Below are 24,392 nucleotides of genomic sequence, written 5' to 3' on the forward strand. Positions count from 1 at the left end.
CACTTGAGAGCTACAAAAATAAAGTAGCTCCTAATAGGTAAATTTATGTGAAAGGGCAGTAGATTCCAGATTGTTTACTGGTAATGCAGAGGTCTTACACCTGAATTCTATATCAGAACTACCTTAAAGATGAACTTTCTGTTTCATAGGAAATTCCAAATTTCCTAAACAAAGAATATTTTAGTTCTCAATAAAATATGTTTTAGAAAATTCTCAATGAGTGAGAATATAACTGTAAGTGGATATGTCTGTGCATGTAGACATCAAATACTTAGGTATAATTAAAAATTCAAATAATTTCAAGAAAGTTAATGCTGAAAGCTTGAGCTTCCAACCTTCCAGGGTTTGTGTGTTGTCTGCTCACAACGAGCTTTAGTTCACTGTCAAAGAAGCAGAGTCCGGAAACCATCTGTGTGAGAACCTTTGGAGCTTCGTGCTCTAGCAGATCTGCTACAAGCTTTGATAAGCACACACAATGTCTTCCTACATCCCCTTTTTGTGGCACAAGGTCTGGGTGATTACCAAGTGTGGAACAGTAAAAATCTAGGCAGGGCTTCCCATGTAGTCCAAGGGTTTCTGTCCTCACACCTCACCTCATGAGCTGGGAAGTGTTTGGAACAAATTTAATGAAACTGATTGATTCCTTGAAATACTTGGGTTTTCATAAATCAGACTTTTCCTGTTGAAACTGTAAGAAGTCCTAAACTCAAGTAGGCATCAAAATTCCTAACTGTGCTGCTGGCTCTGCATGTGTGTACCAACATACACAGCTGTGAAGGCAATTTGCTTGAGTTGCAGATTTAATGAGATTTTTTTCAAGTTAGCACTGAGCTGTAAGAGTAAGAAAGGAAGTGAAGACAACCAAGATTAGAAACAGGGAGAGCCTGCAGAGGAAATGCTATACTCATAAAGAAAGTGCTGGCTACTGTTTTGTTGGGTTTTCTTAAATTGTTGCATTAATAACAAACCCAGGTCTCAGGATGAAGGAAGGGCTCTGTGGTACATGACAGGGACAGAAAGCTTTCAGCAGCACTTGAAAACTGTTATTAGTGCTCTGTTTTTTAGTATAAATCTAGACTACAGGAGGCAAAGGAAAAAGGAAGGGGAAAAAAAACACAGAATACGAAGTATAGAAGAGAGGGGTGTTTTCTGACATTTTATATGCAATAATAGTAGCAATAAATTATTTCAGTTGTTATTCTTTTTTTTTCAAAAGCAAATCTAAAGAGAAGAAAAATCCACATTTACCTGTATGGGCAACACCACAAGAGCAACACAGATCATAATGACAACAAGCAGCTTTGAAGGCCATATCTTGGGTGTAACATCCCCAAAGCCCACAGTGGAAAATGTCACTATGCAGAAATAAAGGGAGTCAAAGAGAGTCAACCTGTTTCCTGCTCGTTCCAGATGCTGAATTCCACAAATACTACGTAGAAAAGAATGAATAAAGACACGAAAAATAAAAACTGTACTTAGGGTCAGTTCAAATGTGATTATTATATGTGCAGAGAAGTATTTATTTTCAGAAGTCATAAACTGCTTAGCAAAAACATTTTTTCAAAGAATAGCATCAAACCAGATGTGTATTATTAATATAATTTTTAAATGTCATTAGCAATAAAAGAAACTTTTTATCTTTTCAGTATGATTCTCATAACTTCGTTGCTAGGTTTTGCTTTAGTGGCTGTTGTGAGGGAGATGTGGTATATAGAACATCATGGATTGATGCAATTCCTTTTTAAACCAGAACAAAACAGATGGTATATAGTTGCCACCATTCTGATTTTTTTATAAACATCTCTTAACTTTTTCAGGGAGAGTTCTCTAGTATGGCCAAGAAAATGTACATACGGCTTTCCTTAAATCTACTGCTCTTTATGTTGGTCTCTATCCCTTTTTGTGACAAGAGAGACTAGCATGAACTAGTTATGAGAATATATGTTGCACACAAGGAAGATAATGTTGGTACAAATGGGTACTGACTGTCTAGAATAAACTGAATGTGATAATTGCAGGCTATCAAATTGTCAGAGGAATAAGCGCTCAGGGTCAGCCTTCAGGTAGAAAGTGAAAGATGCCAACTGGTGTGAAGATTCTGCTTGCTAAAAATAAATAATATAAGGCTTAGTTGTCTTGGACAGCAGAATGAACAAAGTTCATTCCTTCCACAGACACATTGTTGTGAACAAGTAAACAGTAGCCCAAGTTAACTGGTAATTACTTTTCTTATAATTGGCATGATGTGCTTTTGGCTTCGAGAAGCAGTAGCAGAATCTGTCCATAGGTCTTACTATTCCATATGTGCCAATTTTAAAAATGTGTCATTTTGAAAAAATATACCCAGAAGAAGTTTTCCAAGCTTAAAATATGATCTTCCCCAATACAGCAGAATTACATAGATCAGTTCAGACTTCTAAATTATATTCATCTATATGAAGAAAATCAATCCATGAACCACCTTGAATAATGTTTTTTGCCCTTGGAGTTAGCAGAATGATTTCTCCTCAGAGAATTAGAAACATAACTGATAAATAATACTGAGTTCCTTAGTAATTTTTCTAGAATATAGCAAAGATAATTTCTTCATATATGGTGTCCAGATGGTAATAGTCACTCACAAATATCTGCCATGGTAAAATCTTTGCATCACCAGGGAGACCCTGTGTTTATAACAACTTTAGCAGTTGTTCTTCTGTTCTCTGTTCTGTTCTCCAAAAATAATTTATCTGTGGGCAGTGGCATTTCCAGAACATATGGATCAAATTGCCAGTTTCCTTTTCACAGTTCTAGCATTTGTAGTTTTCACACATCTCAAAATGTTCTAAAAAGGGTGGGGATTTTTTTCCCTGCTGTTTGCATGTTTCATGCTTCAGTCAGAACTGATACTTTTATATTCCTATCCCATTTGTCCCACATTTTTCACTGGAGTTGTAATCTAGATCTTCCATGATATCACTATGTTCCCAGTTTTTCTTCTTTTTTTTTTTTTTTTGGACAAAAAGGATAATTATATTTTCATCCCTGAAAATATTAACAGAAGGACTGCAAGGAATTATGCTAATGAAGCTGTCATTTGGTCTCAGACAAGAAGGTTTTTCAGCTAAAGCCTTTTCCGGTGTTAATGTGAAATAATGGAGTATACTGCAGACGCATCAAAGTATGGAAAAAGAAGCTGTTTTAATTTTGTTATTTACATAAGTTATATGTAATTTTGAAGCAGAATGGTGATGGATTTTTAATTTTACATTTATGTTATTCTTGATCACCCTGGTGCACTTTCTACTTGTTAGTTGTCTTTTGTAGGTAAACCTCTAAAATATACAACCTTGACTTTAGGAATTAAGGTCGCAAGGGCCAGGAAAGTTTACATTGAGCCAGTGATATGGCTCCAACATCAGAAGACTATTACACCATTCCACTAAGCATGTTAAGTATCTGCAGATGAGTTTCTATTGAAGCATAATGCATGATCCTGTCATTGGCAGAAATGCGTTTTTTCTTATGCTGGTGTTTATGAAGTTGCTTGGTGTTTGTATGTGCAAAAGAGTCCATTTTACCCTTTGCATCTAACAGGATGGATTAAAATGTAAAAAAGACAAAAACTGTACCCTAGAGTTTTTTACATTTTTTCAAGGAATAATTTTTTTTTTTATTCTTTGTGTAGAACCTTAAAAAAAATTTATAGCTTGCTGGTAGGAAAACCTAAGTCTCAATGAAGGAGAAATTTTCTTTATTATATTTATTCTTCATGACCTTTCGGTAGACAGCCCATCCAATCATACTCTAGATTAAGTGACATAAGTTGATACATCACGAAGCATTTCAGCCTTTTTAAATGAACTGTAAAATTCCCACTGAACTTAGTGAGACCAAGATGCCACTCTACCAGCTCTACATCATTATAGTCCTATATATTCTTATGCCTCGAAGTCATAAAAATTGGGTTTGTGCCTGATCCAAAATGCTGTGGATTCAAGCTGTTTCTCATGAACTCAGTGGGCATGAGCCAGAGCTTCTCACATTTAGACAACAATATTAAAGTCAACAAGACATGGGAGCTAATTCTTCTTTGCTGAAGTGGAAATTGAGCTCGTCTAACAACTTTTTGAACAAATTAATTTCTTTCCTCAAAATTACTCGCACTTCATTTCAGTTCTACCAAACAGTACATGAAGCCCTAACCCTGAAAACAAAGAAATGATAAATCCAAAATTAGGCTACCAAGTCTTAATTTTACCAGGTGTTTTCTTGCCTTTTGTTCTTACAAAAGCCAAAGAGCACAAAACTGGAAAAAAAAAAAAAAAGCAAAAACCTGTCTTTCACAAGATGATTTAAGGAGATCTAATTACCAAATTAAATATTACCTCTTTTACTACTTCCCCAAGAATATTATACTTTAATCTCACCGCTACAGCCTCTAAAGAAACATTACTCAGCATCTGTAGCAAGTTCCTATCTATTTGGGCTACTGAATAGAGAGGGCAGTGGAAAGTTATCGACTGTCCATGAAATCTTGTAAAATAACCAAATTCTTTACATGAATAGTAATAACCACTTTTTCTTCTAAATTGTTAAGCATTATTTTTAAAAGAAGCTTAAATACTGCATGCTTCAATACAGACAGCATATGTTCTTGTCTGCTTTCTCATATTTCTTGACATAATGAAGTACACAGTAACTTTGACTTCATCTTTTGGCTGTTTTGATATTTTATGAATTATTAATAAGGTATTTTTATCTCCTTGTTCCTGTTTGCTTCCTCTTCCTCTTTCATCCAATGAAGAAACAGTAATTTACTTGATCAGCCCTGGATAAAAATAATCATTTCAAGCAGAAAAGGAATGTTCAGCAAAGGCAATGCTCACACCAACTTGTCCTTGTGGAGAAAATAAACAACCGCAATAATAAAAACACAGTAAATGCCTTATTAAAACATAAGGCCCAATTGAGCACCATCTATATAAATTTTAGATTTCCTGTGAATTCAGCAAGGCTGCCTCTTCATAGTGGATCTAAGTGATCAGTTACAACAAAACAAATTTGATTTAATAGGGAGGAGATTTAATATTACTACAAAAACCCACAGGAACTTATGGAGAGCAGAAGTGTGACGTTAACACTTTACTACCACTGCACTTGAAAAACAAAAATTAAAGATAATAATGTAATCTCTGAAAATTAGTCATGTTTACTTTAGGTATCATTTGAACTTTTGAGAATTCAGTCTTTGTTTTACTGGAAGTTTTCATTCTAATTCCAGGAATCTTTGTTTGCTTGAGTATTTTATGTGCCAAAACTAATTACTGTTTGTAAATAACCTCCCTCCACATGCAGTACAGAAATAAACACTGTAGAGTAAAATAACCCTTGTTTTTAAGTCAGAGAGAACAGCTGATACTTCAGTCTTGCTATGGGAGATATGTAGTATCTCTTAGAAATCTGGTAAGTGTATAGAAGTTTTGCCAGAAATTGGCAAACGGTACTCACTATTTGGCAAAGATGTTAATATTAAGCTGTTGCCTCTCTAAAGTCATTGAAATGAAGAAAAGGACCTGGGGGTGTTGGTTGATGAGAAGCTCAACAGGAACTGGCAATGTGCACTTGCAGCTCAGCAAGTCAACCATATCCCGGGCTGCCTCCAAAGAAGTGTCACCAGCAGGTGATTCTGTCCCTCTACTGCGCTCTTGTGAGACCTCAGCTACAGTACTACGTTCAGTTCTGGAGTCCTTGGCACAGGAAGGACATGGATCTGTTACATCGAGTCCAGAGGAGGACTACAAGATAATCCAAGGGCTGGAGCTGAGGACAGGCTAAGAGAGCTGAGATTGTTCAGCCTAAGAAAAGAGAAGCCTCCAGGGAGACCTTATAGCAGCCTTTCAGTACATAAAGAGGGCCTAGAAGAAAGCTGGAGGGAATTTTTACAAGGACATGTAGTGATGTGACAAAGGATAGTGTCTTTAAACTGAAAGAAGGTAGATTTAGATTAGATATTTGCAAGACATTGTTTACTATGAGGGTGGTGAGGCACTGAAACAAGTTGCCCAGACAAGACTTGGATGCCCCACTCCTGGAGGTAGGTGGTCAAGGCCAGGTTTGATGGGGCTTTGAGCAACTTGTTCAGGTGGAAGGTTTCCCTGCCCATGGCAGGGTGTTGGAACAGGATGATCTTTAGGCTCCCTCCCAACCCAAATCATTCTACAATTCCATTAATGCTGTATCTGGAGAATGTCCTACTTTGTACACAGGCAACCTGCTTTTCATACTGCAAGTTGTCTTTGTGGAGTGTTGTATCTTCTCTAGGGCACTTATGTACAGCCAGATGCAGTTTTGTCCTATATTCTAAAATTAGACATTATTAGAGAAACAATTGTTGGTGCTTGAGATTTCATTTACATAGAATCATTAAATACTCAATTTACACTTTGCAGAACTCTGTGCTGAATACTGATATAACTGGGGTGACACTGAAATGCTATTATTCATTCACAGTATCAGACGCACATGGAAATATTGTATGTTGACTTCTGACTGATAATACATATCCTTTGAATGTTGATGATCTTCCTACAAGACACTACCAAGCTTGTAGTCTGGTCCTGCAAAAGCTGAAGGCTTTGCAAACCACTTTACCCATGACCTAAAAACCTAACGCTTTTTGACAGAACCACTGATTCCTGTGTAAATAATGAAGAAGAGGCAAAGACCAATCATACAATGTCAATCTTGTCCAAACACCCTAAAGCAGAGTTTATAAGGTTATGAAAACCAAAAGCTTCAATTTTTATCACGCCCGTGATAGCTTCTCGGATCTTTTATAAAACCTGTTCTTCTCTAAACATTTATTTTCTGAAAATAATTTTCAATAAACACCATTAAAAGAGAGAAAAAAAAAAGATATTGACTAGGTTAAGTAGCTGTGCAGTTTCCAAAATGTTAAAATGACAGAATCTGGAAATCTTTCAGCTGGAAAGTTCACCTTTTTCTGTATTCCCGTTTTATCTTTATCCTAAATGATGGTGTTTGATTATATCATTATTGCTTATGTACAGTGTAAGCATCTTCCTTCCCCAAAGATGAGTACATTATATGCGGCTCATGGTTGCAAAAGCTCTGTTTATAAAAATAAACTTCTACTAGTAAGCCATGTGACTTTCAGAAAGTGCAGAACATCTTGTTAAGCAGCATAGGATATTATGAAATGACCAACTGTATATAAATATTTGTTGAAACTGAGAACCTTTTTACTCCTGCTGCTGCATTTTGTGAAATGAGAAGCAGAGATGCAATTAAATGACTTTGGTCATTGAGACTGCACAAGTAGAGCCCCATTGTGGGCAGCATTCAGCTCAGTGTATTTCCATAAAAAGGTCTGTGCAGACTTCAGTCTGTAAATCCAAAGAAATGTCTGTATTTTTGTATGCTTTCTGTCTGCCCCAGAGCTTTGATGGTAAACAAAGTAAACCTTGGCATTCCACCTTCAGTGCGTCAAGTGTGTTGCAGCTAAGAGTCTGCTGGAGTCTGAGGTTTTGGTCTCCTCACACAAGGACAGAGTTACTATTCAAGAGATAGAATCATGCAGTCAGTGCCTCAACCATCAGATACTCTTCATCTGCAAAGCACTGCAAAATTAGATGCTACTACATACATAACCTTTCTCAGGAAGAATAATTAAGTAATCTGTTTATAATAAGCAGAAATTGCATGTGTTGTGCTAGAAAATTCAAATGCAAGCTTCTCATTTGATACACCCAATATGTTGTGCTTTGAAAACATCAGGCTTAATGCTTACTGCACTAGTTTTGAAACACTCATAAAGGTGTCACAGTTATGAAAACCACCCACATTCCCTCAATTAAGTTGAATTAACAACTGAGAGATTCATTATCCAAATATTTGTTAGATGTGTGTAAGAAGGAACTAACCCAGCATGTAGGATCAGGATAGGAATTGAAGACAGAGGTATTGAGTATGACTAGATACACATGTATTTGATTTCCTAGTGAAAAACTTACTCCACAGTTATCCTCTTAGCATAGATGATTAAAGTAATAGAAATCCTTATAAATATGAAGAAAACCTAAAAACTGCAAACTAGCTGTAGGACTGTAGATATCTGTCTGATCATAAGGGTTTTTTTGAGGTAACACATGGAAAATTATATTTGATTTTCAAAGCCCAGCCTTGTACCAATACCACTATAGAACTTGTTTAACTATGTACTTGACAAATTTTAAACATGCTAAACTTGGATGTTTATCATCAGATTTTATTAAAAAGAATCATATTATAGAAAGCTGGCTAAAAGAAGACAATAGTAATAAAGAACTGAAAATGCAAAAAAAAAAGCTGCCTATAGTAAGAGTGTTTCCATTTCTTACTGAAACGTGCACTATCTTTCAATGTCTGGGAAATCCCAGATGTCATTATTTTTTATGGTAGTTTATTAGGTTTATGCAGCTTCTTGTGTGAATAGGTAGGGGTAAAACACTTTAGATTTAGTCTGTTCAGATAGTTTGTCCACAACATATCTAGCTTTCTAAATTTTTTATTCCCATTTAAGCTCACTCATGGAATTAAAGAAATGTTTAAGAAATTAGTTGTTTCAATATAATTTTACAAACACACAAGATAGGATTGGTCTTACAATTTTACAACTGTTGCAGATTTATGATATGATCTACAAGCTACTGATAAAATTATTTTGTATATTTTCAGCCTAACTGAAGTCACAGCATATTTGAATGACAAATAGGTTTAATTTTATTCTTAAGTATTCATTTAGATTTATCTTAGAATCAAAACCCGACAACTTCTCCTTTCCTACTGCCTTCCTTTTTGGAACTTCCTTTTAGGACAAGCTTTTGTGGAATAGAATTTTAGGAATTTTCCTCCTAGTTTTCCTTCAGTTCTGGTAGCCAAAATTCCCCCCTTATCATATTTTTCCTTTTCATTTGATTCTCAAGGATACTCATGATGGGTATTCCCTACACTTCTATTCATTTCTAAATCTCCTTGACAGCCTTACATTTGCTTGCATTTTGACTGCAACTCTTTGTTGCTGCTGTTAAATCAACTACTCCAGGACAAGCCAAATTAACTTCCTCTAGTTGCAAAATTTTCTGGTTAATAATACCATAAGCAAAAATTTCTCAGAAATTTGCAGATAAGTAATATTCAGGAAGAATGGTCCTTCTTGAATTGCTTATCCTGCTGTGAGACTCAGACCAATAGTAAATACAGGCTGGAGTAGTCTAAAAATTGTGATTTACAGCAGATTGTCTTATCTACCTTAACCAAAGACATGAGGAGTGCAGCCCTTTGGAAAGCTCACAGGCGGAATTTTCTTTCCAGCTTAAATTTCCATAAAGCAAATATTCTGTTGCAGTTATACCCAAGCTCTGTTAGAAATTAAATTTATTTCTAGACATGGAAGAAACTGATTTCTGCTTGCTTTATTTATATCTCACTCAGAATCTTTTAATACGCTCTGGCAGCCAACCCTCAGTGTCTGTGTTAAGCTCATCTTTTTCACAGAAATTTTCATTCATACTTGGTTTTATCTCCAGTTATCTAAAAGGACTGAACAGTATAAAGGTAACGATAGCAATCTTCATCACCAGGAGACACACAGAAGTTAGAATGATATCAGAATGCTGCCTTTTCCTGAGCAAAGGCATAGGCCCTGAGGTCCCCATGAAGCACAGCCTACCTCACAAATTCTACCCTTGTCATTCTCAGTCCTGCAAGACTAGCTTGTAGGATGATTATTCCATATAGCAATATTTCCGTATGTGATATATAACTGAAGCAAGAAGAACTAGTCACGGAATATTATTTACTAGAAACAGCTTTTCATATGTTTACTGAGCTTATGGATTCTTCTGATAGGCATCTAAAAGGCAGAAAAGCATTTCTTGAGAAAAACAATAGAATATGCATTTGGAAGACTAAAGAGTGAATAAATAGAAGACCCAGACATGTAGGCTAGAAACAGATGAGAAGTATCTGTTTCTCATGGCAGTTGTTTGCTGTTCTTTATATAATCGTTCTGAGAACAAAGGAGAGAGGTTTGTACATAGGGAAGGACAGATGGAACACGATGGACTTGAACATTTTGAGAAGACCAAACGAAGACCACTGTGAAAAGCTACAATTACGTAGAAACACAAATACAGAGATCTGCTGTGTTCCATCTATTGCACAATGTTTACTCTTAGTAGTTCACTCTGCAGATGAATATTTATAGATCAGTGAGTGTAAAAGTTTTATGATAACCTAAATGAGAATGTTATCTGCTACATTTGGGGTTTATTGCTGCACAGTTGCTTGCTATTTAAGTAGATCTGTGTATTTTTATAAACTAAAGATGACATTTTAAATAATTGTTCAAGATGTTGAACAATGAACATAAGCACTTTCCCTAGTATTTATAATAATAAAGAATCAGTAAAAATAACATTATTTAAACTATAAAGCTGTGCTGTTTTAAAACACAGTAGCCCCCTTATGTTTATAAAATAAACCAAGCAGACAGGTTACTTCTCCAAGCGACAAGTTAGATGGGCACTCTTTTCTGCATCTCTGGATGTTGGATAAAACATACCTTTATGGGTAAAAAGTTTAGGTAAACTTACTATTGTTCTCCGTTCTAGAAAATTTACATTTATAAAGAGTATTTACAGTAAATGGCTGCAGTCAAATCATATCAGGATAGTGGTGTACACTTTCCGCACGTCAAGCTGTGCTTGAAATCACTGACTCATCGATGGTCTTTTCTTCCTTATTATGAGTGTTTCCCTTCAATATTTGTGTTACTATGTGCATAAATATGGCATCGTTTAAACTCCTTTCATGCATAAGTGTTGTCAGCATTGGTACTATTGCCAGTGAGGTCATTCTTACAGAAAAGAATAAGGCCTCTAGTTATTGTCAAAGCAGTAGCCTCCTTGGAACATCTGAGTTTTCTTTGATCATTCTCAGCTCTTACCAGACTGTTCCAGTCTTAGGGTACTGTCATTATCTTCCTTATTTTTTGTGGAGAACAGTGACATGATATGGGTTGATTATGGGAGGACGGCTTTGGTCTTAGCAACAGTGCAGAAAAATCTGAACAATAATTACACAGATACTTCTGCAGATACCAGTGGAGTTTTCTGGATCTGGGCAACATAAGTAGATCTTATGCAGGCGTATTTCTATTAGTTTGTCCTCAATTTAGCTGCTAACACTCCATGATATTCTTAAGACAGAGAATGATGGTTCAGATAGCAAGCAAAACGGAAACATACAGTGTTGCTGCTTTACAAGGGTAGTGTCCATCAAGCTGGTTAAATGGGTGGCTGTGAGGGCAGTCTCAAGACAACTGCACTGATATCCAGTCTCTCATCTATTCAGAACACTATCTGTAGGCTCATGATGAGTAGAATGTTTACTGCAAAAAGTAGTAATAAGATCAAAAGAGGTGTACGGAAACACCAATGTGACTTAAGTTATATCCCTCCTTTTTAAAAAAAATACTCATATGGTATGCTTTGACTCCTCTACTGCATAATTATTAAAAAACCAAGAGCATAAGTGAAAATGTATGCCACATAAATATTTTTTTTCTTGTTTGTATTCCTACTGGAAAGGTATTTTTGCTTCATAGTTACCTCCTTGCTGACCTGCTGTCTTAGCTTGAGAGAACTTGTTTAGGCAGTGACCAGTTAAACAACTGGCCTGTGAACAACACATATTTACGCATCAGGCTCAATTTTGGTTTATTAAGGTTTGTCACAATACCAGAAAGCGGGCAAACATTAAACAGATGTTGTCTCGTGCAGGGAAAAATTATAGGAGGCAACTGCTAAGAGATAAAAGCAATATATTACATCATATATTACAGGAGTAGGCTTCTTTAAGGCTTGAGTTTCTGCTTAGAAATCTAGCATTTCTTCTGTCTATGCGCCAGAGGATTTGGATACCTTAGATTGTCTGTCTTGTTTGGTTTGACCAGCAAGCTCCATGATTTCATCATCATACTCCTTCTTCTCCTCAGTATCATTAACACTGGTGGAGTCCTGATGGTGTCCTCAATTAGATGTTTCAGTTGAGTGAAAAAGACTGAACTTTACAATAGCTAAAGAGCTTCCTGAAAGCCATAGAAGTTTTTATAAATTACACCTGAGTTTTCTTCTTTGGGCCACCTATTTTGACCATTTGTTTGCTTAAAGAAAAAACTTTCAGGACAGATAATTTCTTTGGCTATAATTCAAATGGATCTATGCATATAACTCTTTCTAAAAATCTATGTATGTAACTCTCTCTAAAAATCAATAAAATCCAAAACCTCACAGTACTGTTCTGAATTGTGAGGCGTGACTGTTTAACAATCACAAGTGTGTTTATGTGGTTTATGATGAAATACCAACTATCCACATTTTCAAAATAGCATACTTGATTATTCTCGTTATATAAAGGAGGAACACAGGTTGTACCAGGATGACCAAAAATCAGCAGATATCAAGTGAACACAGGAGCTGATTCAAGTAGCCAGCAAAATAGATTAATGATCACAATACTGGAAAGATGAAGGCAGAAGAAAGACTCACTGTGACTGCAAGGATAGACAGCACAATACATTCTAAGTCTCTGCTACGTTTTTTCTGGTATAATTTACCCTTGATTGCTTAGCCCATGAAGAATATTCAGTAAGATTTTATTGTACTCACTTCAGCCCTTAGAACTAGACTTCCACTCTGAATATTCAAGATGAAGCATTTCACATTTTATTTGCTGCAGTTTTTACTTGTTCAGTTTTAGAATATTAACAAAATGAACACAAAGATCAAGTAAAACATGATTCATAATCATTTTTCCCGTATTTATCCAATTGTAGGAAGTGTACATACACACCTACATGTACCAGTGCCTTCTCATCAGTAATTTTATTTTTAACTTCTTTGCACGAAATATTTCCATTTACTTTGTTTTCACTGATCATCACTAAGATAATATACTTGTAAAAGACAGGACTGTATCTAATTTGATGATATCAACACACTGTAAACTGAAAAGCAAATTAAGTGCTCACTCTCAACAGTTGACTAAGGTTCATCATAAATGTAATCCGGTAATAATAATGTCCTGAAAATATGCAAAGGTAACTCAAAATTTTATTGGAATGCCATTAAGAGTTTTGTACTTACATTGCAGAGCTAAGCAAATCAGCAGAATGCACGCAATTATAGGAGACCATAATGTACCGGATACCTTTAAATAGTCTCATTCCTTATACAACTTCCTACTCCTTTTATAATATATTAGTAAACATACTGCTTTGCTGTGGAATGTAATTTTATACAATATTCTGTGCCCAAAGGAGCTGACAATTTGATTTCCTGCCCATTGTTAGGTTTTCAGTCTGCAAAGTCAACCCACGTTTTGTACTTAAATGTTTACTAAATGAATACCAATTATTTTTTTCTTCCTTATTGCTGTGACTCAGGCATGTCCACCCTAACAGACAGTAAACAAAATTTTTCATCTATATTGCAGCACTGTACGATTTCCACAGACAACAAATATAGCTGTGGTTATGCAAATGATGGGGCCATTAAGGTTACATTTGAGTTTATAAGCATAAAGTTAGATATTTTACTAAGGTTGAGAGATAATAAAATTCTATATAATTTACTATTTTTTACTTTTTTTAGGAGAAGATTTTAATTGCCAATGGAAGCACAGAACTCATTAATCAGTGTTGTTTATTTAGATTATACCCTAAAGGGACTTTATTTACAGACCTCTACCTTGTGGAGGATAGGGAAAAAAGCGCTATCTGCTAACAGTGCTCGAAATAAAAATTTATTTGAGCTGAGATACCATTTAGAGATTAATTTTACAGGCACTCTGAAAATAAGTTGACATTTAATTGTTGTGACTACATCAAAGAATTGATAGACATGTATGTTTTGGTAAGGACTTTTGTTGAGGTCCACAAATAATTATCAGAGATTGAGTTTACAAGTAACACTTCTGTAATGAATCATACTTTTAATTCTTTACTACTTTTATGTAAGCTCAGTAAGTGATTTTTGGCATGTGACAACTCTGGCATTGTGGATAGGCCCCTATTGCTAATGGAAAGAATATCACACAGAGGTGAGTTAGAGGAATCCATGGACATTTAAATTCTCTGTGTATTTGTTTACCACCCAAATGTGATACTATGTTTAGACGACTGTCTACCCTTCTAGTCTTTACCTGTCTGAAGAGCAACTGTCGAAAAATTTTAGCAATTTCTAATGAGTTACTGCTCTGCAGAGAACCAGAATAACTGATGGCATCTAATAATACAGTTAAATGTGTTAGCATAAACCACCATAAACACCAAATTTTAGTAAAGTAAAATAGTTTGTCAGCCTAATGAATCAGTCAATGAAAGACACGCTTTTTTTTCGAAGTCTGCATGCTAAAGACAACTTCATTTTTGAGCCAGGAATAGTGAGTGATGATGGTTTGCTGCCAGGCATTGAATTTTAAATGGTGAAGTAACATCGTCCAACATAATTAGTCATCTGTTGTTACACATGGCATTATATTTGCTACTGTCTAAAATGATATCATGTTCTCAAAGACAGCATGTGAGTATTAGGTTTTTCTTTTTACTGCAAAGATAAAATGAAGGATGTAAAAGATAATGCCTTCCAGTAATGAAAGAGATGAAGACAGATTGCTAACACTTGTTTTATAGATCAAAAATGCCTTTTTAAGGGTAACTCTACCTGCTTCTATTGCAGACTTCCCGAAAACAAAGCAAAACCTAAGATTTCTTTTACCATTATGGTGATACAACATTTCACAATCTGCAGAGTTTGGTTGTATTCCAGATCAAATTTTATTTTATTTTACTAAAGTTATTCTTGTTACCCCTGTTCTGAAGGTAACATGCACATTTTGCGTATGTAACATTTACATTTTACACAAGATATCTACTTACAAGCCTGTGATTCAGCAGGAGGTGTATGTGTGCGTGTGTGTGTTTATAAACCAATGGAAAGCTTACTTGAGAACCCCCATCATTATTACTGCCATGCCTTTGCACCTTTCTTTAGCTCACCTCCATCACTCCCCACGTCTCAGTCCCCAAAATCTTTTCTCTGACTGGATTTTTTCTGTGGGTCTTTTTGAAGACATACCTATCTCAAATGCATACTCTACATAACAAAATATGGTAATTGATTTTTGGTAACAGAATATAGCATTCTATTTCTCTTTGACAGTCCTTATTTGGCCTTGCTCCTTGGATAAGCACTAACAGATTTTCACCAAATCCCTCATGTGACAATTATGGAATTATATTTGTGGCCCCAGATCTGTCCTTATGTACATCAATGTGACACAGAAAATTAAAGCAGGCTTTGCTATTATTCCTTATAGTCATTCTATGTGGTGCTATGTTCCTGCAAAAGAACAAGGACCAGATTGCATTTAGATTAACTTTGAAGAATTTTCTGTGTTGCTTTCCACATGTTGGCAAACCATATCTAGTTAATATTAGCAGTAAATTGATTTTATTTATCTCCCATAAAATTCAAAATATGGTTGAGAAAGAAAGGATGCTATGGAGATGTAGACTTTTAGAATTATGTTTCTAACATTCCAAATATTATATTACTCAAAATCATTTACTTCTTTTTCCTCTTTTCATAATGGTACTGGTCTTGGCTACCAGAACCACCTTTCCCTCTCATGTATCTGGTAATATTACTGTATTACAAGATGTCATGATAAAAGCCAAAAACTTGTTCTCTCAATGGCATATTCAGAGCACACAATGCTTTGTAAAACACTGTGTATATTCTCAATACATGTTTAATGAAAAGCTGTCCAGTTTATTGTAAATATTAGCAGCATTTGGTGTCTAAGAGACATTTTTACCTCACACGAAACTTCCTGAGGAAAGTGTTGGGAAAGAATGTGAGACATTTTATCTCCTTCTTGGGGAAGAGTTTTGGTTTGCATCTATTTTTATACTTAAATATGCAGATTCTGATTACTGAATTTTCAGTACATTCACATAGCTGAAAAAAAAACTGATTAGAAGAGAACGATCACAAATGATTCACAGGACAGAGGCTGGAACATTCAGAATGGAAAGTAATTTAATGTCTAACTCTCACCAGGAATAAAAGCCTTGCAAGCCATGCTGAAAATTCTTCCTAATGTCAATTGAAAATATTGATTAAAATAACGCAATACTAGACTGTGAAATTGCCATTACATTAACTGTCAAAGGATGGTTTACCTGACCTATAATTTAGAGCTACATACGATACAAAATATTAAAATAGTGTCATACCACCACAAGAAAAAAAATATAGATGAGTTATTTTGTTTTTCAAATTTACTCAAATTTAACTTTGCACACATCTATCTAAACTTGGAACTACTGATTTTCAGGTTAATAAATAATCTGCAACCTGTGCTAGGAAATCAGCAAAGCTTTGATTGGAACTTGAAAAGATCACAAATACCTGAAGCCCAACACATCTTCCAGGGTGTAATAAAACAGTAGAAAGCTCTCAATCATGTTGTTTACTTCCTTAGTTTAATATTTCTCTACATATTAAAAAAGGAGTATTTATACAAAAAGGAGGATTTATAAAAAGTATCTATTGTTGACACTCTGTTTTACAAAGGTTTTGTGAAGGGCAGCGTTCTGAGCTACCATTTAGTCTTTCTGATTATTTTTTTTTCCAGAAGACAAGATGACTACAAATGTCTCTCTCACACTCAGAAGACAATTTAGATTGAACTCTCAAACCTTTATGACTTTGTTCCACAGTCCACAGTAAATTCAACTTATTATTAATTTCATTGGTCTTTTTGTCTAGTTTTAAACGTTCCATTACATCAGTTGCACAAAGAATTCCCTACATGTAGCATGGGAAAGATGCTGACGTAATTATTTTAGAAATAACTATGTAGAAACAGCTAAAATTAGGAACAAAGGAAATATTATGTCACTACCAAATTAATAACCAAAATAGCTTGAAAATCACTGTGTAATTATCTAGGTTTCCATAGAAACCATGTTTGATGGTAGCCAAAAAGACTTCTGATTGAGCTTCCACACTTTTCCTTTGCCTATAATAAACACAATTTATTCTCTGCCTTTCAGAAACAACTATCTGGTTTTTTTCAGTAGCCTGTCCTTATCCTATACTTTTTATGCAGCACTCTTCAACAGCACTAATCACCTATAACCTTTTTCAAGATCTGAATTCTTGAATTTAAATATGTAAAATTTTTTTTAATGTTTTATGAGAAATTCCATGCTATTAATCAAAGAAAAGGGGAAAAACAAAAAGGAAAACAGAATAAATTTATATATGATAATATTTTTAAGTTGTCACTATACAATAGTTGCATAACAATAAGCAAAGGCATCAATCCAAGAAGCAAGTTGGGGTTTTAATTACATTTTGTCATTGTAATTTTCCATTACAGTTTCTCATCAAGACTTTTCAAAGGCTTTGGCCCTTAAATATAATAATACCAATGTAAGCAAATGATCCCCAGTGCTAGCAAACATGAAAAACGTGTGACCTATCCCATAAGACTGGATTCCATTAGAAACAGTAGTAGTTTTATCTGAATTTGTATTTCATTTAAATAATCTAGATTGACAACAATTTGAGGCAGCCATCTGTTTTCACATGCTTCTTATACAGCAGATTTTAGCAAAGCCACCTTAGAAACTCCTATACGTAAGAAAAGATAAACTCAGCATGTGTGTTTCTGCTACCAAAGCTGATGAAAATGTCCCTGTGTTCATGCATGTGGTTTTCTCAAAAGGCAACAGTTCAGATAAACTTTAATTGAATTTATAAATTGTTCACAAATAACAAATCGATATTTTAAGAAATGTTTTGTTATTGACTTTTCAGAGGCTGCACAACCTTTTTATAGTCCCATTGCCTAAGGAAGTGTTAAGGTAGTGTCTGAAGTAGACGTCAGTTCTAATTGTATGCACTCACAGGAAAACTACCTGTACCCACTGCCCTGTTTCCAGAAACTCAGAAACAGGACAAGGGTAAGGTGGAAGTCGGTACAATGGATTTGGAAGGTACTACACATGCTACCTGGCCTGCTCCTAGATCTATTTGTTTATGTTTGGAGAGCATTGAATAGGAATCTCTCAAAACAGAAAACAGAGATCCTTTACTTGAAGCAAGCAATTTCCTGACAGATCTGCTTTATTTCAGAGAAAGAAAGGCAAAATTCTATTACTGTAGTACTTTGTGGGATTCTTGTAATAGATGAATAATTTATTTTGTATTATTTAGAGTTACTTAGAACTTTCAATTAATGTTCTATAATATTCTCAGTTTTAAATTCTGTAACTCCTGTTTAGTCTGTTAGATCCTGAGACTTCATGTGCTTTATCGCTTTAGAATCAAGCTAAATTTGATCAAGCTAAAGGAAAGAATTCCAGTTTAATTTGGTGCTGCTTTTGAAAGCAGAAAATCTCTCTACATCTTAAACTGAGATTAGGCCTGAACAATGAGCAACAAAACATAATATCACAGGATAAAATATAGACCCACCCCACCCCCATTCTAGTCTATGTTACATTATCCACCAGCATTCTTCAAGGTCATCCTACTTAATGGTAGGGACCTTTCTTAAGAGAACTGCCATTGTAGACTCCTGATTTAAACAACACAGAAGGGCACAGAAGCACAGACCTCCATGTGGTGATTTAACTTCCTTCATATCTGCAACGCCCTCTGAGTTGTCTGTCTACTTCTTGATAATAAAGAGAATTTGAAGAATGAAATGTCTTATTTTCTCTAACATTATATAGGATTAATCCTTTTTTTATTTGATTTCTTTTTCTGTAACAAAGCTTTCCAGATCTGAAGGTCTTGATTTGTCCTGTTTGGACTAGATCATTGTCTGGATTTGTTTTCATCCTTACAACCACCTTATTCATACTGCTTCTTCCAGACAAGAATTTTAACTGAGTAGTTGACATAGAGGCTACAGTGTTGGCATAGAACATTTATTCTGTAAGTCAGAGTGTGGAAACATGCTGATTTTCTTATGTTAAAAGCACTGAAGGGTAAAAAAATGTTAAGATTGACCCCAGTGGGTTTTCAGTGAAGACATAAGTAAAGTTTGTGCCAGCTTCTTAGTCATGAGTATGAAAAAAAATAAACGCCCATTTCAAATAATTTATAGCCACCTTTTTCACACAGAATCACAAGGTTGGAAAAGACCCACAGGATCATCGAGTCCAACCATTCCTATCAAACACTAAACCATGTCCCTGAGGACCTCATTCACCCATCTTTTAAACACCTCCGGGGAAGGTGACTCAACCACCTCCCTGGGCAGCCTGTGCCAGTGCCCAATGACCCTTTCCATGAAAATTTTTTTTCTGATGTCCAGCCTGAACCTCCCCTGGCACAGCTTGAGGCCATTCCCTCGTGTCCTGTCACTTGGAAGAAGAGGCCAGCTCCCTCCTCTCTAAAACCTGCTTTCAGGTAGTTGTAGAGAGCAATAAGGTCTCCCCTCAGCCTCCTCTTCTCTAGGCTAAATAACCTCAGTTCCTCCAGCCGCTTCTTGTAAGACTTTTTTCGCAAGCTAATCATTCCACATTGGTGATACATGAGTAACACCGATTTAAAAAGCAAAATAAGTCTTAATAGATGATTCACTGTGTCACAGAAAGATGCCTGAAATAGACATTCACTGTTATTTGTCTTGTGGTACAGTTTACAGAAATTATTAGTATTCCATTTGACAAACAAGTGCAAACATCCATCAGCTAAATGATACAATATATACTTTGACTAGGTATGTAACTTTCAGTAGAACTCAGTAACTGCTGAACAGTGTCATATAGGAGTACACATCTTTTAGTGTATGTATGACTGGTCAGGATAGGAGGCTACTGAGATATTTAAAGAAAGAAAAATCATTCAATAGTCAAATCTCTCTTTAAAATAATAAGAAAAGAGAAAAAAAAACCTTGTAGGTAATCTCTAAACTATAAACACATGGAGTTAGTCATTTGAATTTATTGAGCTGCAAATCAGTTCTATGCCCAGATCCATAAACAATTATCTTCAAAAAATCAAAGAGTGGAACAAAGAGCAAAAATCTTTTTATGTGATTACTGTTTGTTCTGTAATAATGTTGAAAATTGCCAACTGTATAAAAAAATACAGGCAACTTTTCCCATGGTTTTCCCACTGTAAAGGACAGCTTGAATAATGATTTCTAAAAATGTTGAGATTAGCTAATTAGCAGTAAAATTAGATTTTTTATTTTTTTAACTTTTCATCCGAAAGGTTACACTGCAGTTATAAGACACAAGTTGGAATGTGTCTGCATGTGTAAGCACCACTTATAAGACCTTGTTGCTGAGATGCAAGTGATGGGTTTGCCAACGGTGCATGAGGAAGAATTTAATTAATGTTCTGTATTTAGGGGGAATACACTCAGTTACTACTTGCTGTTGCAGAAAATGTGAAAGATAGCCTGGTGAAAGCCATCCTTAATGGACTTTACTCCTCCTTCAGCACAAAGAAAGTCACGTAAAAGATGCCTCTTAAAATGAAACACTGCCTCAAATGTAAAAATCATAGATATTAAGCTAATTGATTTTGACTGTATATAGAGAATTTTTTATGTATTCTTAAAATATACTCTGTAAGATGTAGCCATTAATAGATGAGTTAAAAAGTGTAAAAATGCCATTATGTCTGTTCACGTAAGCAACAGTAACAACTGTCTGAAAAGAACTACTGTCTTAGGCAAGCTGCAGATGCTTGAACAACTATTCTTAAGTAATTCCAAAAATGTTTCATTTCCTTAGTTATTGCATTACTGGGTGCTTTCATCCTATTTAGATTATTTTGAAGTCTAGCAGGGTCAATAATAGGACAGTATATAATTATATATAAAGACCTGGTATCTGCAGCTGTTGAGAACAGACATAATCACTGCAGGTGACCTTGCCATTTTCTGTATGTTTTGCAGTCAGTTATCAAAATGCCTGCTGATGAGCAAGATGTTTTGTTTAGCTGCAGCTTCTATACCTCATTGAACCAGGGATCATCACAATGAGTTCTTGGGAATCACAGAATCATAGAATCATAGAATAGTTATGGTTGGAAGTGACCTTAAAGATCACCTAGTCTCAACCCCCTGCCAAGGGCAGGGACATCCCACTAGAACTGGCTGCCCAAGGCCCCATCCAACCTGGCCTTAAACACCTCCAGGGATGGAGCATTCACAACTTCCCTGGGCAACCTGTTCCAGTGTCTCACCACTCTCAAGGTGAAGAAATTCTTCCTAATGTCTAGTCTAAACCTGCCCTTCTCCAGTTTATAGCTGTTCCCCCTGGAAACACTTTCATTGAGAACTGGATCCATATTTTCTTCAGCAGTTCAGTAAAATATTGAAGTAGGTTAATTGAAATAGTGAAGGCATACTTCATACAATCATAGAAATTGTAGAATGGTTTGGGCTGGGGGGGACCTTAAAAACGATCCAATTCCAAGACCCCTGCCATGGGCAGGGACACCAGTTTGCTCAAAGCCCCATCTAAACTGGCCTTGAACACCTCCAGGGATGCAGCATTGACACCTTCTCTGGGCAACCTGTGCCAGTGTCTCATCACCCTCACAGTAAAAAAGTTCTTCCTATTATCTAATCTAAATTTTACTTACTCAACAGTGCTTTGTACTGTAAAGAATTAAAAAGGTAAATTAGAGCCTACTAAAAGTGTCCAAGTACTACAGTGACAGAAATTTATGCATTCTGGTTCAAATACTGTAGTCCCTATTCATACAAAATCTCCTGTTTCAAGTGTCACAATATTCACTAGGAAATTTAATCTCACAGAACTTCATTACTATTTAGAACAGGCAGCATTTGTGATTATGCAGCTGTGTGCCCATAAGACGAAGGGTAAAACTGGACCACGAAGGGTAAAACTGGACCACTTGTTTACCCCTAGCCAGAACAAAGCTCTCGAATAAAGGACAGAAAGGCACAAGACTTGAAAAGGCCATGTGTTACTTTACACTGTTATTACCAAAGGGGTTAGGCAGCACATAACAGTGGCTACCCAAAAAAAAGCTAAAGAAATAAAGTAAGAGAAAATCAAATCACTGTCTCCAAAATGACAGATCAAACTTTATCAGTGTGCTGACCCAAAGACATGCTGTCTAGAAAAATAAATACAGGTGATTTAGCCTTTCCGCACAGAATCATCTTCTCTGTTTACTTCTCCATTGTACACTGCCTTGTAACACACACATTCTTCATCTACTTTTTTTCTCCCCACATAGGATACTCGCTTCCTGGGCACTATTGCTGAAAAGATTTTGTATGTTCAGTAAGCTACCGTGCTACATTATTACCACTATCCATTTATACAAACATAGGTGAGACCACACTGGCTGAGATCAAAGACTCATGTAGTCTACTTTATCTGTCTCCAGCCCTGGTCAACAGCACACCTCTAAGACATAAGATAGAAATGGGGCAACAAAGTGGTGTTTCCGTTGGATCTTCTCCTGGCCTCCAATAATCTCATTAATTTCATTATACTAACTATGTTTATATTTAACACTCTGAACAGATTTTTCTCCATGCTTCCCAAACTCCTATAAATTCAAGTTTTCAAGGTCTTGCAGTAAAAAATTCTTCAGAGTAACACATTTTGGTTATTTCAACCTATCATCCACTACTTTCTGTAATTTACATTAATAAAATCTACACTTTCTGTAAACTAGATTATTAACAGTTGTCCCATATACTCTATATAGGAACATGACTTGGTTATAAGAGTGATAAAGTTGAGATCTTGCATGTTTTTCTGTCTGTCCCACCAGCCAGAGGAAGGCTACATTAGTATGGGTACTTCTGTTGCTACTCTTCAAATCTGAGTGACTTTTCTGCTAAGACTACAATCCTGGTACATATATAAACTTTTCCCCACTCCTTCCTCCCATGTTTTTACATCATCTGTATTTCCTTCCTTGTGAGTGTGAATGATTCCTTTTCCCATGCACTCATTCTGTTTCCAAACCCAGTGTATCTGGACCCCAGTAGTACCAGGTGCTGGTTAATACTTCCACTGCAAGTACATATTAGTCTTTATATTTCAAAGCATGATTTCCATGATGCATGCTTTATCACCATGTAGTAAAGGATGAAAAGCCAATATATATAATAAAAAGCAGGGGGTCTGGCCACTTACCAAGTGAAGATAAGACATAGTAAGGTAGATATTAAAATGAGGACTTGGTTAAACATTGCAGACTGTGTGCGTTGGATGGCTCTATGAAGATCATTCTATATTAATGGAAAACAGGTGTCATTTTTTTGTTTTGAATTAATAAGGCATAAGCTGATTCTATAGAGGAATTATATAATGCCCTGATAAAATGCAGTCTTTCAAATGCACTTAGAATTTGCTGTTCATATAGAAGGGTGCAATAGAGCCAGCTGTGATTCTGTGATTACTTAACCAGTTATTTGTTCATCCCTGCACAACGCTGATACTTTTGCAAGCTGCCCTAAGGTCTGTCTGTTCATGTCTATCTTACAAATTACAGGATGCAAGGACCAATTAAGGCGCAGAAGTTGAAATCCCTGCAATTGTGTATGAATGGAAGAGTAGCAAAAGAACCAGCCATTCCAGCTTCCCCTTATTGGCACAGTAACAATTTATACTAATTGAGATTTCTGTTGATCTCTTAATTTTTTTCTAATTTTGATGCAGAAAGCTGCTTTGCAATGCTTGCCCACTTGTATAATCTAAGTACATATCTAGTTAGCTTCCTATTAAATTTGGACTGTGGACTGCAATGCCAACATCCCACTAAAGAGAATATACTAAAACAATAAAAACTCTAAAATAGCTATTTCCTTTGTCATACTTACAATCATATTCTCTAAAGCATGTTTTGCCAGCCAACAATTTAAAAATACAGGAATAAACAGGTTTCTTAGGACTGGCCAGAAAATCTGAAAGAAAAATTAACAAATTCATTAAAAGCATTTCTATTCAAGAACAGAGATTTTCTATTCAAGCAGCAATTAAAAACTTGGGGAAAAAAAAAATGTATTTGTAGATCTGCCTTCAAGTAACATTTTTTCTTCCTTTGTGATGAACTGTATATAAGATTATTTGACAAAAGGACAGTTTTCACTGCAGACATGAGAGATTCTTAGATTTTTATAGCTAGCTGATTTAGTTTATTGATTGTGCTGTAGTTTGTTAGAGGGTTTGTGGTTTGTTTGTCCCCTGCCAGTGAGGAAGGGGAAAGTGATCTGTATTATTACTTCATTCAAGTAGCAAACCATCTTCTTGTTGTTGA

The 24,392-nt window shown here is 35.6% G+C and overlaps 2 protein-coding genes across 9 annotated transcripts in view; one reads left to right on the forward strand and one right to left on the reverse strand.

Moving 5' to 3' along the window:
• The window catches only part of KCNT2 (potassium sodium-activated channel subfamily T member 2), a 140,791-nt gene that overhangs the window by 68,630 nt on the left and 47,769 nt on the right, over positions 1-24,392 (reverse strand). For all 8 annotated transcript variants that reach the window (XM_069862520.1, XM_069862519.1, XM_069862517.1 and 5 more), the window contains 3 exons: positions 23,956-24,039; positions 23,270-23,364; positions 1,249-1,429 (listed from right to left, as the gene is read on the reverse strand). In XM_069862520.1, coding sequence (XP_069718621.1) covers positions 1,249-1,429; positions 23,270-23,364; positions 23,956-24,039 — 360 coding nt within the window. The remainder of the gene's footprint in view (positions 1-1,248; positions 1,430-23,269; positions 23,365-23,955; positions 24,040-24,392) is intronic.
• Positions 1-24,392, forward strand: part of CFH (complement factor H) — a 131,625-nt gene that overhangs the window by 15,871 nt on the left and 91,362 nt on the right. The window lies entirely within an intron of this gene.

This window comes from Phaenicophaeus curvirostris, chromosome 8 (genome assembly GCF_032191515.1).
Source record: "Phaenicophaeus curvirostris isolate KB17595 chromosome 8, BPBGC_Pcur_1.0, whole genome shotgun sequence".
NCBI classification, from domain to species: Eukaryota; Metazoa; Chordata; class Aves; order Cuculiformes; family Cuculidae; genus Phaenicophaeus; species Phaenicophaeus curvirostris.